Source organism: Oncorhynchus masou, chromosome 25, assembly GCF_036934945.1.
Source record: "Oncorhynchus masou masou isolate Uvic2021 chromosome 25, UVic_Omas_1.1, whole genome shotgun sequence".
NCBI classification, from domain to species: domain Eukaryota; kingdom Metazoa; phylum Chordata; class Actinopteri; order Salmoniformes; family Salmonidae; genus Oncorhynchus; species Oncorhynchus masou.
This window is the reverse complement of record NC_088236.1, coordinates 24226647-24239376: the sequence shown is the minus strand read 5'-3', so window position 1 is coordinate 24239376 and position 12730 is coordinate 24226647. Positions and strand designations below refer to the sequence as shown.

At 43.5% G+C, this 12730-nt stretch overlaps 1 protein-coding gene across 1 annotated transcript; it reads right to left on the bottom strand.

Moving 5' to 3' along the window:
- Window positions 1-7079: 7079 nt before the first annotated feature.
- On the bottom strand, window positions 7080-12290 carry atad1a (ATPase family AAA domain containing 1a). The gene is made up of 10 exons (XM_064936972.1): window positions 12184-12290; window positions 11312-11559; window positions 11092-11190; window positions 10797-10917; window positions 10469-10669; window positions 10182-10288; window positions 9968-10057; window positions 9824-9874; window positions 9442-9614; window positions 7080-8010 (listed from the first exon to the last, which is right to left on the bottom strand). Exons 2-10 carry the CDS (start codon window positions 11483-11485, stop codon window positions 7881-7883), a joined length of 1146 nt encoding a protein of 381 aa, XP_064793044.1. The 5' UTR covers window positions 11486-11559; window positions 12184-12290; the 3' UTR covers window positions 7080-7880.
- Window positions 12291-12730: the final 440 nt, after the last annotated feature.

The following is a 12730-nucleotide window of genomic DNA, read 5'->3' as shown; positions in this document are numbered from 1 at the left end:
TATTGGCCTGAATCTTCATGACGTAGGCTCCAGCATCCAATTGGCCTGAATCTTCATGACGTAGGCTCCAGCATCCAATTGGCCTGAATCTTCATGACGCAGGCTCCAGCATCCAATTGACCTGAATCGTCTTGACGTAGGCTCCAGCATCCAATTGGCCTGAATCGTCTTGACGCAGGCTCCAGCATCCATTTGGCCTGAATCGTCTTGACGTAGGCTCCAGCATCCAATTGGCCTGAATCGTCTTGACGTAGGCTCCAGCATCCAATTGGCCTGAATCGTCTTGACGTAGGCTCCAGCATCCATTTGGCCTGAATCGTCTTGACGTAGGCTCCAGCATCCATTTGGCCTGAATCGTCTTGACGTAGGCTCCAGCATCCATTTGGCCTGAATCGTCTTGACGCAGGCTCCAGCATCCATTTGGCCTGAATCGTCTTGACGTAGGCTCCAGCATCCATTTGGCCTGAATCGTCTTGACGTAGGCTCCAGCATCCATTTGGCCTGAATCTGAATCTTTGACGTAGGCTCCAGCATCCAATTGGCCTGAATCGTCTTGACGTAGGCTCCAGCATCCATTTGGCCTGAATCGTCTTGACGTAGGCTCCAGCATCCATTTTGGCCTGAATCCGCATCCATTTGGCCTGAATCGTCTTGACGTAGGCTCCAGCATCCATTTGGCCTGAATCGTCTTGACGTAGGCTCCAGCATCCATCCATTTGGCCTGAATCGTCTTGACGTAGGCTCCAGCATCCAATTGGCCTGAATCGTCTTGACGTAGGCTCCAGCATCCAATTGGCCTGAATCGTCTTGACGTAGGCTCCAGCATCCATTTGGCCTGAATCGTCTTGACGTAGGCTCCAGCATCCAATTGGCCTGAATCGTCTTGACGCAGGCTCCAGCATCCATTTGGCCTGAATCGTCTTGACGTAGGCTCCAGCATCCAATTGGCCTGAATCGTCTTGACGTAGGCTCCAGCATCCAATTGGCCTGAATCGTCTTGACGCAGGCTCCAGCATCCAATTGGCCTGAATCGTCTTGACGCAGGCTCCAGCATCCATTTGGCCTGAATCGTCTTGACGTAGGCTCCAGCATCCAATTGGTCTGAAACGTCTTGATGTAGGCTCCAGAATCCAATTGGCCTGAATCTTCTTGACGTCTGTTCCAGAATCCAATTTGCCTGAATTGTCTTGACGTCTGCTCCAGCATCCAATTGGCCTGAATCTTCTTGACGCAGTCTCCATCATCCAATTGGCCTGACGGTTCTTGACACAGGCTCCATCATCCAATTGGCCTGAATCTTCTTGACGCAGTCTCCATCATCCAATTGGCCTGACTCTTCTTAACACAGGTTCCAGCATTCAATTGCTTTTTTGTTAAGCTTTTTTTGTCACACAAATTGCCACTACACCAAGAACATGATTACTTGGTGCCTGGAGGAACTTTTTCTTGTTTTACAGTAAAGGCTCAAACTCTACTAAAGGTTGGAGTTCAGAGTTATATGGTTAAGGCTCCATCTATGGCCAAGTGTTGTTACTGTATATATCCTTTGAAATGGTCCATTGCTTACAATCTCAGACAATGCTTAGAACAGAGGTGCACAACTCTGACCATTATGTCAACATTTTTTTGTTCATCCATTTGATTGAGGCTACTCCCGCTGAGGCTGAGGCTGTACTAATACGGACACCGTGCAGGTCTGTGGACTCTGGGCAATCAAGTTCCAGGGAGAAAGAAAGATCAGCAGGACTGCATTCATTAATGACTTGATGTCTGGCTTAGACACATACAGTCTTCACAAAACCACATGCATTTCAAGGAAATTAGTGTCTGTCCTGGGAAATAAGCTGTTTACCCCCAAATGTCACTATACTAAATAGTAAAGTAATTAGCATCATGCCTATAAAATATGAAAATGTGCTAATGATGGTGCCACACATACATATTCAACATCCATTTGTAGGGGATGTCATAAACAACAGAGCTGGGTTTAAAGCACCTTTGAATGAATCCCTTTCAAGTGCTTAACTACTGAATATTTATTATTGAATAGATCCACCATATGTCAAGTGGTTCTAAGAATGCTCTACTTAACAATCACTTCAGACTTCACATGGTGAAAAAAAGTACACAATAATGCATCCTTAAAATGTTTGTTTGTGTAGAACGGTTTGGACATGCACAACTCCTCGTTGGACAGCTAATTACAACGTCTGGATTGAATTGATTGCGACTTTAATTGATCATTAACCAATACTGTAGAGACAAAACCACGTCAAGTCAATCTCAGCCCAAAACGTCTGTCATTCGTTCCCTCCCAACCACTCAGACATGTCGATGGCAACGGTTGGTAAGCAAAAGATGTCCAGGCAGTTGTTCCGGAGGATGTAACATTACAGAACGTTCAAATAAAAATGTATTGATTGATTTTCCGTCAGCTATAACAGGGGAGTCATGTCAGCTCTATTCATTCTATTTCTATCTGCAACATTCATAACGTTTCACACCACTAAATACAGCCCTGGTGACGGAGTTACACACGTCTCTGGGCGGTCGCCTTCCTCGCACGCCTTCTGCCTCCTCTCCTGCTGTGCTGTGCAGGGTGAATCATTCGCTCATATGTCTTCAGTGGGCCTGATGGTGGTGGAGAGAGGCCTGCGAACCCCAGTGCACAATTAATTAGTGATCATTATCCCATCTCCGCTTCCCTGAGTGGGCGCATGGCTTTTGTCCTGCCTGATTAACATAGCTAACACAGCTAACACAGCCGCCAACGTGACACCCGCTGCCTCTCTATTGAGCACATGATTTAGGAACATGGCAGTGCATCATAACAGGCTGGCTATGGCTTTGCAGCAAGCTTGATAAACTGATAGGATTCATTAGGGCCATTGTAAACATGGAACAGAGAGGAAGGAAGCACAGGAGGATGGTGGATAGCAACCATAAGAAAGAAACAGATGAGATCACACTCTTTTTGTTCTTATTCTTTACAAAATCAGACTGACAGACCTGAAAGTTTGACTTCAACATTGGGGGTGTCATATCACTGGCGAGGACAAGTTTGCTTCTTTCTAAGGGCATCATTTACTTGCCTGACGACTCAAACTGAATTATTCCACTGCTCTATTGTTCGCTACATAACCAGAGTATCAACGCCAATGACACATTTTCAAAATGCCGCATTACCCACTTGTGTCCTGGCTCTTGCCCAATATATTGATTTCTGGGGCCAATCAGGACATTTAAAATGTGTTTGCGTTCTAGAAATTGTCAGGGAGGTACTCCGATCCAGACTGAGGAGAAGAAACAAACGGCCGCGGCGTAGCGTTTGGCCGGTACAAGGAGTTTGGGTAGCCAGATATATCATTTACACCCCTTGACACACACAAAAAAATTGTATGCTGGGCTTTTCAGGTCTACGAAGGAGCAGTGTAATTCTCACCTTTGAGACCCTACATCAAGTCTGGAGATGACCTTTTTCAACACCTCCTCTGATACATGCCATGTCACCCTCCACGCACCCTATTTTACCTTTCATCTGCAGTGATGCAGACAGAAGGCCTCAATTACCAGCCCTAATATCCTGGCCTGTTTAACATAGCTTCCATTCGGTGAAGAGGAGACAAAAAATGAGAAGAAAAGCTTGATGAAGAATGGAAAGTTATTTAAGGACAATACTTTTTATTAGCGAGCTGAGGGATAAACCACTTTAGGCACTGGACAGGTCTGAAACTCATAAAAGCTTTGGAAATTCCTCTCGAATAGCAAATGTATTTTCTCTAACATTCTGAGAACTGTCAGAAGATATTGCTCTTCTGCAACACTTATGTCCAGTGGTAAAGTTGAAAGACATGTACATTTTAGTCCAGAGGGCATCCATTTTCATGACCGACTGTGGTAAACTTTAACTCCATTCATGTTCAGATCCACTGTCCGTTCCTAGAACATATGAATTCCATTATAACCACAAAGGGCATGAAACCTCCTCCAGTACTGAAGAAGCCCACGCAGCCAAAGTTGATTTGACGTTTTTATTGTCTATTCATCACTTTAGATGCTGCTTTACAGATAGAAGACAAATACTATTGGGGTCCTCTGACACAAATACAAATTAATTGTGACCGTTTTCATATGCTGCTATTAATCAAGTAGGTGTGTGTGGCTCCCTTTCTCCCTGTTGCTGGATTTTTTTTAACCTTTATTTAACTAGGCAAGTGAGTTTAGAACAAATTCTTATTTTACAATGACGGCTTACCCTAGCCTCCCCTAATGACGTCGGGCCAATTGTGTGCTGCCCTATAGGACTCCCGATCACAGCCGGTTGTGATACAGCCCGGGATTGAACCAGGGTCTGTAGTGACACCTCTAGCGCTGAGATGCAGTGCCTTAGACCGCTGCGCCACTCGGGAGCACTCCATGATACTTTCCTTCTAATAAAACACATACATGATGATGAAAGTGGTCCCTACTGGAGGACTCCCACTGACCCGTCATGACTCAGCGGGATAGTGAGTAAACAAAACATGTGCTCCATTAAAAATTCCAAAGTCGATAAACCAACAGGATATCCTACTGAGAATTGTGGTGAGAACCACAGCTGACGCTGATTACTCAAGGCTCAGGTCGATCCAGTCGGCAGCATGCCGTGAGAGAACAGAGTGTCACGGTATGGGAGTGGATGCAGAGTATATCTGGTGGTAAAGTATGGATCGTTTCCACTGTCTCCTCTCAGAGCTAAAATGGAAAAAGGTTAAAAGGTCCAATACAGCTGTTTTTATCTCGATATCAAATCATTTCTGGGTAACAATTAAGTACCATACTGTGATTGTTTTCAATGAAAATGGTCAAAAATAAACAAACAAAAAATGCTTCTTAGCAAAGAACAATTTCTCAAGCACGAATTTTGCTAGGACTGTCTGGGGATGGTCTGATTTGGGATGTGAAAATTGGAAAGTAACTTATTAGCAGAGAGGTTTGGAACTCTCTTATTGGTCTGTTAACTAATTTACCGCCTGGTGATGTCACCAGGCAGGGAAACCTTCCATCCCAATGAAACGCTGAAATTTCAAACAGTCTTTTCAAACGGCTCTTACATTATTCTAACGTCCCAATTTCACAGTATTATTCCAACCTCATAATATGGAAATATAAAACTATGGAAATCTTGTTTTTGACTGCACTGGACCTTTAAGGTCGACAAGACAATGTTGTTCTACTACTGCTTTCTCAGCATGAGGAGCACAGGCTGGTGTGTCTGTATGGATCCTTTTCAAAGTCTCCACTCAGAGCTGATACCGAACAATGTTGAAGTCTGAGACAAGAAGTGGTTGTGTGATAAAAGCCACCGACAGCCTGACTGAGAGACATCCCTCTCAGCAGGCCTCTCTGATCTACAGTCATTCATGTTCAAATGGAACTGAAAGTTTTCCATTGAGACTCATGTTGTTTACCAAGAGATGGATAAAGTTCTATAATTGACAAGAACTGGGAGGGAACATGGAAGCCTTGCTTTGCTTTTTGACCCACATTTTAATGCTTCTTATGAAGATGAATTGGGTTAGTTGGGAGTCAAAAACCAGATGGCACACATACACATCAACAGTATCACAAGATGTGTTAGAAATGTAAAAATCATTCAACTGCCAGCATCAATTTATCCACGCTTTGGCAATAACATCTTTGGTAGCACCCTCTACCCTCAGGGAAATCAAGTCAGCCAAAACATTTCGTTTTGGAAGGGCTGTCCTTTGCTTTTAAAAATAGACTCAGGTTTATCTGACCAAATCCAGGCAAATCGTTTCCATTCCCAAATGGGCCCACAAGATTAGCAGGCTTTGTAGAGGTCCAGCAGTCCTCTATTGACCTAGCCAAATTCTATGGTTATTGTTAGCGCCTACAGAAAACGCATGCAAACATGACTGTCACAAGTGCTATGCAAGCTAGGACATTTTTTGAAAGCCTGGTATGAAGCAGAGGAGTTAAATCAGAGATGCTCTAGAGACAATGATGCACCACAGATTAGGTGAATTAAGGGAAATAATAGTGGGATAGTGGGTGAATAGTGAAGGGACAGTGGACAACCTTGGACAGCATCCAGCCATCCGTGGCTTATACATAGTGAGGATCATCATCAAAAACCAAAACCAGATTATGCAGAGGGAAAGAAAGCGAAAACCAATGGGAAATAAATACACAGGGAGTGGGACTGCTTCAGCATTTCTAAACAGCTGGATCTGCCCAGTTCCACACAATTTACATACAATGGGGGGCGGGGGGGGGGTATTCAGTGAGCCACATATAACTTGTAGACCCATGTATAATGTGTCTCCTCACAGTTAAGTACAAAAGGTACTGTACTGTGTTTTGTCTGGGGGAATAGTCCGACTCAACACCCAGACCTGCCACTCATACTGCCGACCTGAGAGTAGCGGAGCCACAGCACCCGCCTGTGGTCACAGAGGAAACTCTGACTGGCCAATCCTTAGTCAGCAGCAGCCTCCCTATTCATATTACCGAGAGTAAGTAGAGGTCTAATGAGCAAGACTGAGAAAAGCCCATTCCAGAGTTGCATGTTGTAATATTCTGACAAAAGGAACAATCTGCGTAGTCCAAAATAAAATAATGGAACTGTGTGCCTGACTACAGTCCAATTCTACCAGACTGTAGTTGGACAACAATGGTCCTCCGAGAGTAAGGGACATGAGGTCTGTTTTCTTTTTCCAGGAAATTGATTTCTCACAAGGTGCACAAGCCTGGTTTCCCAGGTCAAAATCAGATTCTTGTTTGAAAGAGAACAGAAAACAGCAGACAATGGGTCACACTAGAGACCAAGGCCTAACTGTAGAACTCTGTCTAGTTTCCATGGAGACAGACTGGAATGATTGACATTTTGAGACAGACTGCTGTGCTGGTCAATACCCATGTTTGAAGGTTGTTGATTATGAAAATGGCAAAAGCACAGCTGCTTTTTCACATTATATAAAGCATAAAATGATTTAAATAAAATTAGATTGTGAAACAGCAGACCAATGAAGGGCATATTACTGTGACATAAAACAAAAGAAGACATGAGGCAGCTACCTTTGTCAGTAAAGATTAATAATGTAGTCAGGAGTAGTTTCAATCCAATATTTGGAGACGTACAGTATTAAATACAGTGATGAACATTCAATAAAAAGTAGATTCAGAATATCAGATTTACCAACTGATTCAACTCCCAGGGACTCTTGGTCTTTGTTAACTGTAACATGTGTACTATTGTGTACCTAATGTTTCTCATTCTATTACTTAGACATGCAGACAACTAGACACTTGGGACAGTTTAGTGCTTGCCCAAAAGAACAGACAGTGCAAATACAGTAATATTCCTTATTCAGTACTTTTTTAAAGCATGATTAAAAACCAATATTGATTCATATTTTCTCATAAGATGTGTGACACAAATAAATAATAATAACATTGATGACAGAGTTCTTAGAGACAGACTCTGTCCGGTCCCTCTCACCCTGTGCTGTCTGTTCAACAGCGTTACAGTGGACAGCCCTGCTTCCCAGCTATATGTACAAAGGCCGTTTTCTAAGGCTCTAGTATTTTATGATGACTCCGGGCAATGGGAATGTTCTGGGACACTGTGAGGGAGGTTGGAATTAGTTGGTCAATTCAATCTGTAACAGTGGACAGACAGTAGGAATTAACTGGATACTGAATGGTATTGGTGTGGGATAAGAGAAGGGGTACAGAGAGATTGTGGTCCAGGGACATCTCTCAGACTGCTTTGGACCACTGTGCTAGGACTGGGAGATGTGTATGGGGGGGATAAACACTTGGGTCGGCCACTGGTCAGTAACAATGCATTTGTAAAGGGTGTCTGAAAGAAAGGTTTAGTCCAGAGGCACCTCTCGGGGTATGAGTTCCTGGGGCATGGTGGCCTTTTTGGACTCCTTCATCTTGTCCAGGCCGAACAGCAGGTCCAGCTGGGTGATGGGCCGCAGACGCTCCTCCACCCCTGCTCTGTAGACGGGTGGGACAAAGGTCAGAGGTCAACCAAAGATGCAGACACACAGTACCAGTCAAAAGTAGATACACCTACTCATTCAAGGGTTTCTTTATTTTTTACTATTTTCTACACTGTAGAATAGTGACATAAAAAGACAAAAAAATCATGGTCATCATGTAGTAATGTGGTCATCACCTGGAATGCATTTCAATTAACAGGTGTGCCTTGTTAAAAGTTGATTTGTGGAATTTGTTTCCTTCTTAATGCATTTGAGCCAATCAGTTGTGTTGTAACAAGGTAGGAGTGGTATACAGAAGATAGTCCTATTTGGTTTTAGACCATGTCCATATTATGGCAAGAGGAGCTCAAATAAGCAAAGAGAAACGACAGTCCATCGTTACTTTAAGACATGAAGGTCAGTCCAACTGGAAGATTAAGAACTTTGAAAATTTCTTCAAGTGTAGTCTCAAAAACCATCAAGCACCATGATGAAACTGGTTCTCATGTGGACCGCCACAGGAAAGGAAGCCCCAGAGTTACCTCTAATTAACGTATCCTCTGCAGCAGAGTTATCAGCCTCAGAAATTGCAGCCCGAATATATGCTTCAGACAGTTTCAAGTAACAGACATCTCAGCATCAACTGTTGAGGGACTGCATGAATCAGGCCTTCATGGTCAAATTGCTGAACGAAACCACTACTAAAGGACACCAATAAGAAGAAGAGACTTGCTTGGGCCAAGAACCACGAGCAGTGGACATTAGACCGGTGGAAATCTGTCCTTTGGTCTGATGAGTCCAAATTTGACATTTTTTGTTCCAACCGGCGTGTCTGAGACGCAGAGTAGGTGAACGGATGATCTCCGCATGTGTGGTTCCCACCGTGAAGCATGGAGGTGGTGGTGTGATGGTGCTTTGCTGGTGACACTGTCTGTGATTTATTTAGAATTCAAGGCACACTTAACCAGCATGGCTACCACAGCATTCTGCAGCGATACGCCATCCCATCTGGTTTGGGCTTAGTGGGACCATCATTTGTTTTTCCACAGGACAATGACCCAACACACCCCCAGGCTGTGTAAGGGCTGTTTGACCAAGAAGGAGTGTGATGGAGTGCTGCATCAGACAACCTGGTCTCCACAATCAACTGACCTCAACCCAACGGAGATGGTTTGGGATGAGTTGGACCGCAGAGTGAAGGAAAAGCATTCCATATGTTTTAATTCATAGTTGTGATGTCTTCACTATTATTCTACAATGTAGGAAATAGTCAAGGTAAACAGAAATCCTTGAAAGCTTTGAAGAGCTGAAGACTTCTCTTGTTGAAAGCGAAAAACACAAGCACAACACAATGAAGTATACTGTAACTTACAGCTACATTCAGTATAGTAAAAAGGTCAAAGACCAGCAGTTTGATGCTTGAGTTAGAAAAAGTAATGGTTGTTACTTGTCTTCCTCGTCCTCCTCCTGCATCTGCTGGGCTATTTGTTTCATCTGCTGCTTGCGGACGTAGTCTCTAACACGGTACATGGCAGCATCGCGACACAGCTCCCTGAGGTCACTGCCTGATGAACCCTCCGACTTCTCTGCTATCTCCTTCAGATTAATGGCATTGCTTAGCTGAGGAAGAGAGGGCCAAAGTGTTGGTTTAGTATACAGTACATTTATTCAGGCATGATACTGTAAATCACTATTCCAGATTTCATTGTCATTTGTGATGTTTGTTACTATTTAACCTTGAAATCCATCAACAGTGGATAGGTATGAAACGACTCATACTGGTTGGATATCTGAGAGGAAACGAATGGATGGAGATGGTGTTAGCTTACATTTTCTCCTGCCAGGATCAACTTCAGTATCTCTGTCCTCTGTCTTGTAGTCTACAGAAGTACATAACATAATGAGAGACAGTTTTTAACATGACAGCTTGATTATCAGAGTGCATTCACAACGTTCAAGTGTGTATATCTCACTGGTAGGCCCACGTGAAAGGTGGTGGGCATTCTGCGCAGTATGGCTGGGTCCAGATCCTGTGGTCTATTGGTGGCCCCCATCACCATCACCTGTAAAAACAATACCACAACATTAACTAACTGTACAACCATCAAAGCAAGCTATTAAACCAATGGCCAATACTCACGTAAAAGCAAATAAGACAAATCTAACTATGGGAGTTGGTAGTGGTACCTGGCTGCTTGCCCCAGTCTCCAGCCCATCCCACAAGCTCATAAACTGGGCCTTCATCATGGCTGTGGCCTCATGGTCCAGACTGGAGCGATTCCTCAGGAAGGAGTCTGAAAAATAAGACTCAAAAAGTGAACACAGCCTCAAATATGATTATATAATGGTTGAGGGTAAAGAAATCAGTACAGGATATCAATCAAGAGCATTTACACTACTGGATATTTAATGAACGGCTCTCACTAATGGTTCACAAATTAGTTTTAAAACAAGAGATACGTAATGACACACACCAATTTCATCTATGAAAATGATACATGGCTGGATCTTGACAGCCAATGAGAAGACCGCAGCGGTGAGCTTCTGTGATTCGCCGTACCACTTGTCCGTCAGAGTGGAGGGCTGCAGGTTGATGAACTGGCATCCTGAGGCTTTGGCGGTTGCCTTGGCAATAAGAGTCTTCCCACACCCAGGAGGCCCATACAACAACACCCCTGAGGTGGTGACAGAGAGAGAATCAAATCATTCATTCACTTAATGCCCAAAAGTGTTAAGCAAAATAATTTACATTGGAAAAAAAAAATATGCAAAATACAAGATGATGTGCCCTGACGCATTCACCTTTGGGAGGCTGAAAGAGTTTGGATCCAGCCAGTAGGTGTCTCTTCTGGAAGGGAAGGATGACAGTGTCCTGCAGCTCATAAATGACCTCATCAAGCCCTGCAATATCCCTCCAGGACACCTACAGATGAAGAGCAGCAAAATCATTAGGTTTACAACTTTATAAACAATGTGCAAAATGACTCCTTTCCTCTAACTTACTGTACATAGCACCGATTATGTAACACCACAAACTTGGTAAGTCACAGAAATACAATTTAAAGAAGAACTGTCACACTTTATAGATTTCCATTACCCTCATGCTGCGTGGATCTACCAGGTGAGAAGCAATGTTCATCTCATATTCAGTGAGTTTGACACCCTCCACTCCAATCTGCTTCATCAGCTGCTCTGCCTGTAGGAGGAGATGGATGTCACTCTACTGCTTAACACAATTGATGGTTAATCTAACAATAATAAATACATATATATTATAAGATGAATCAGATCTAAACATAAACAATATGTGTGCATACCCTTTTCTTGGCCTGGATCTTCTGTTTGTGTGTAGGGTCCATTGCCTCCACCACCCATTTGATGCCGTAGTAGGTGGCAGCTCCAAAGATTGTCAGTCTCACGATCATCCCCACTACTTCATTTCGGGAAAGAGGGCGCATCAACACCTCCTGGGGAATGTCTTTCAGCAACATCTCAGCAACCAGCTGTCAGCCCATTGGCAGAGAATGACAATATGCGGTGCACAGGGAGCTGCCTGAAAGAGAAACTGGAAGCACAAAAGACAGTTTCAAGCTGTACTGTAGCAACTGAAGTAGAAGTAACTGTTCAGCTCAAGTTTAGCTCACGTTCACCAAAGTCAAAGACGCAAGCCTACACTCCTTAACAGTACATATTGGGCTAAGGTCAAGCTTAATATTGTAACATACATGACTCATGATTAAGGTCATGCTTTTCTACAGTGATTCTCTATGAGATGAAACCACTGACACGGAACGCCACTCCAGTAAATACAATTACTGCACACTAGCTGCAGTCAGCTGCTAGTCCTAACAAAATAGCTCGCTAACGTTAGCCAACATCTCACTTCTGTCAACTGCACATCTGACTGCAAACATGTGTTACAAATTCGAATTGCTTACTCTCGTAGTTACGATCGGACATATAACAAACACTCACGATGAAGCTTGCTAGCTAGCTACTGTCTTCGGCTTAATTTGGATTGCTATGGATGCTAGTTAGCTACCGTTATCATGAATGCTAGCTAAATAGCTGGCTAGCTACATGTATCGCTAGCTAGTCAAAATAAACAAATGAAACTACTCATATGCAGTCTCTAGAAAACCGTATGTGATGTCATAAAATAACGAAACAACCCTAGAAATACACTCACGAAATTTAGGCAACCCCACAGCGAACTCGCTAGCATTATGTGAAGTGTTACTGGCACTGTACACCGATCTGAGGCAAAGGTTTAATCCTCGATAGTTCCGGTCTAGTTCCGTATCCGCAACTACCGTTCTTCTTCTTCTTCTACTGTAGGTTTTATGGCGGACTAAAACCATAAAAGGTGTTTTTGCCGCCAAACAAGGTACAAAGAAAATCCATACGTAATAAGAAACGAACTTAATCCATCCAAATAAAAATAGTACATTGATAAATCAAAACTCCCACTTCTTCCTTCTTTCAAATCTCTTTAACTCCCCTTTCAGGCTCTAGGGCCTGAGAGGGTGGTTCGGCTTGTGACAATATTTCATGTAACTCCTTTACCGAGAAATCTTTCAGTGCCAGCAAGTGCTCCACCGCATCCACAATTATGTATATCTTCCTCTTCCTGGACCTTCTCTCCACCTTGGCAGTGCCATTAATCACCATAGCTATAAATGCCACAACGTCCACCTTCTTAACCTTTAAAATGTCAGGATCCTGCTGGTGAAAGG

What these genes read in the sequence shown, in the direction of transcription:
- atad1a (XM_064936972.1), bottom strand. Translation starts at nt 11,485, where the DNA reads ATGTTGCTGAAAGACATTCCCCAGGAGGTGTTGATGCGCCCTCTTTCC. An exon ending in AGATCCAGGCCAAGAAAAGG is followed by an intron (nt 11,191 to 11,311) that starts GTATGCACACAT and finishes CTCCTCCTACAG; the next exon opens with GCAGAGCAGCTGATGAAGCA. An exon ending in CATTTTCATAGATGAAATTG is followed by an intron (nt 10,289 to 10,468) that starts GTGTGTGTCATT and finishes CTTATTTTTCAG; the next exon opens with ACTCCTTCCTGAGGAATCGC.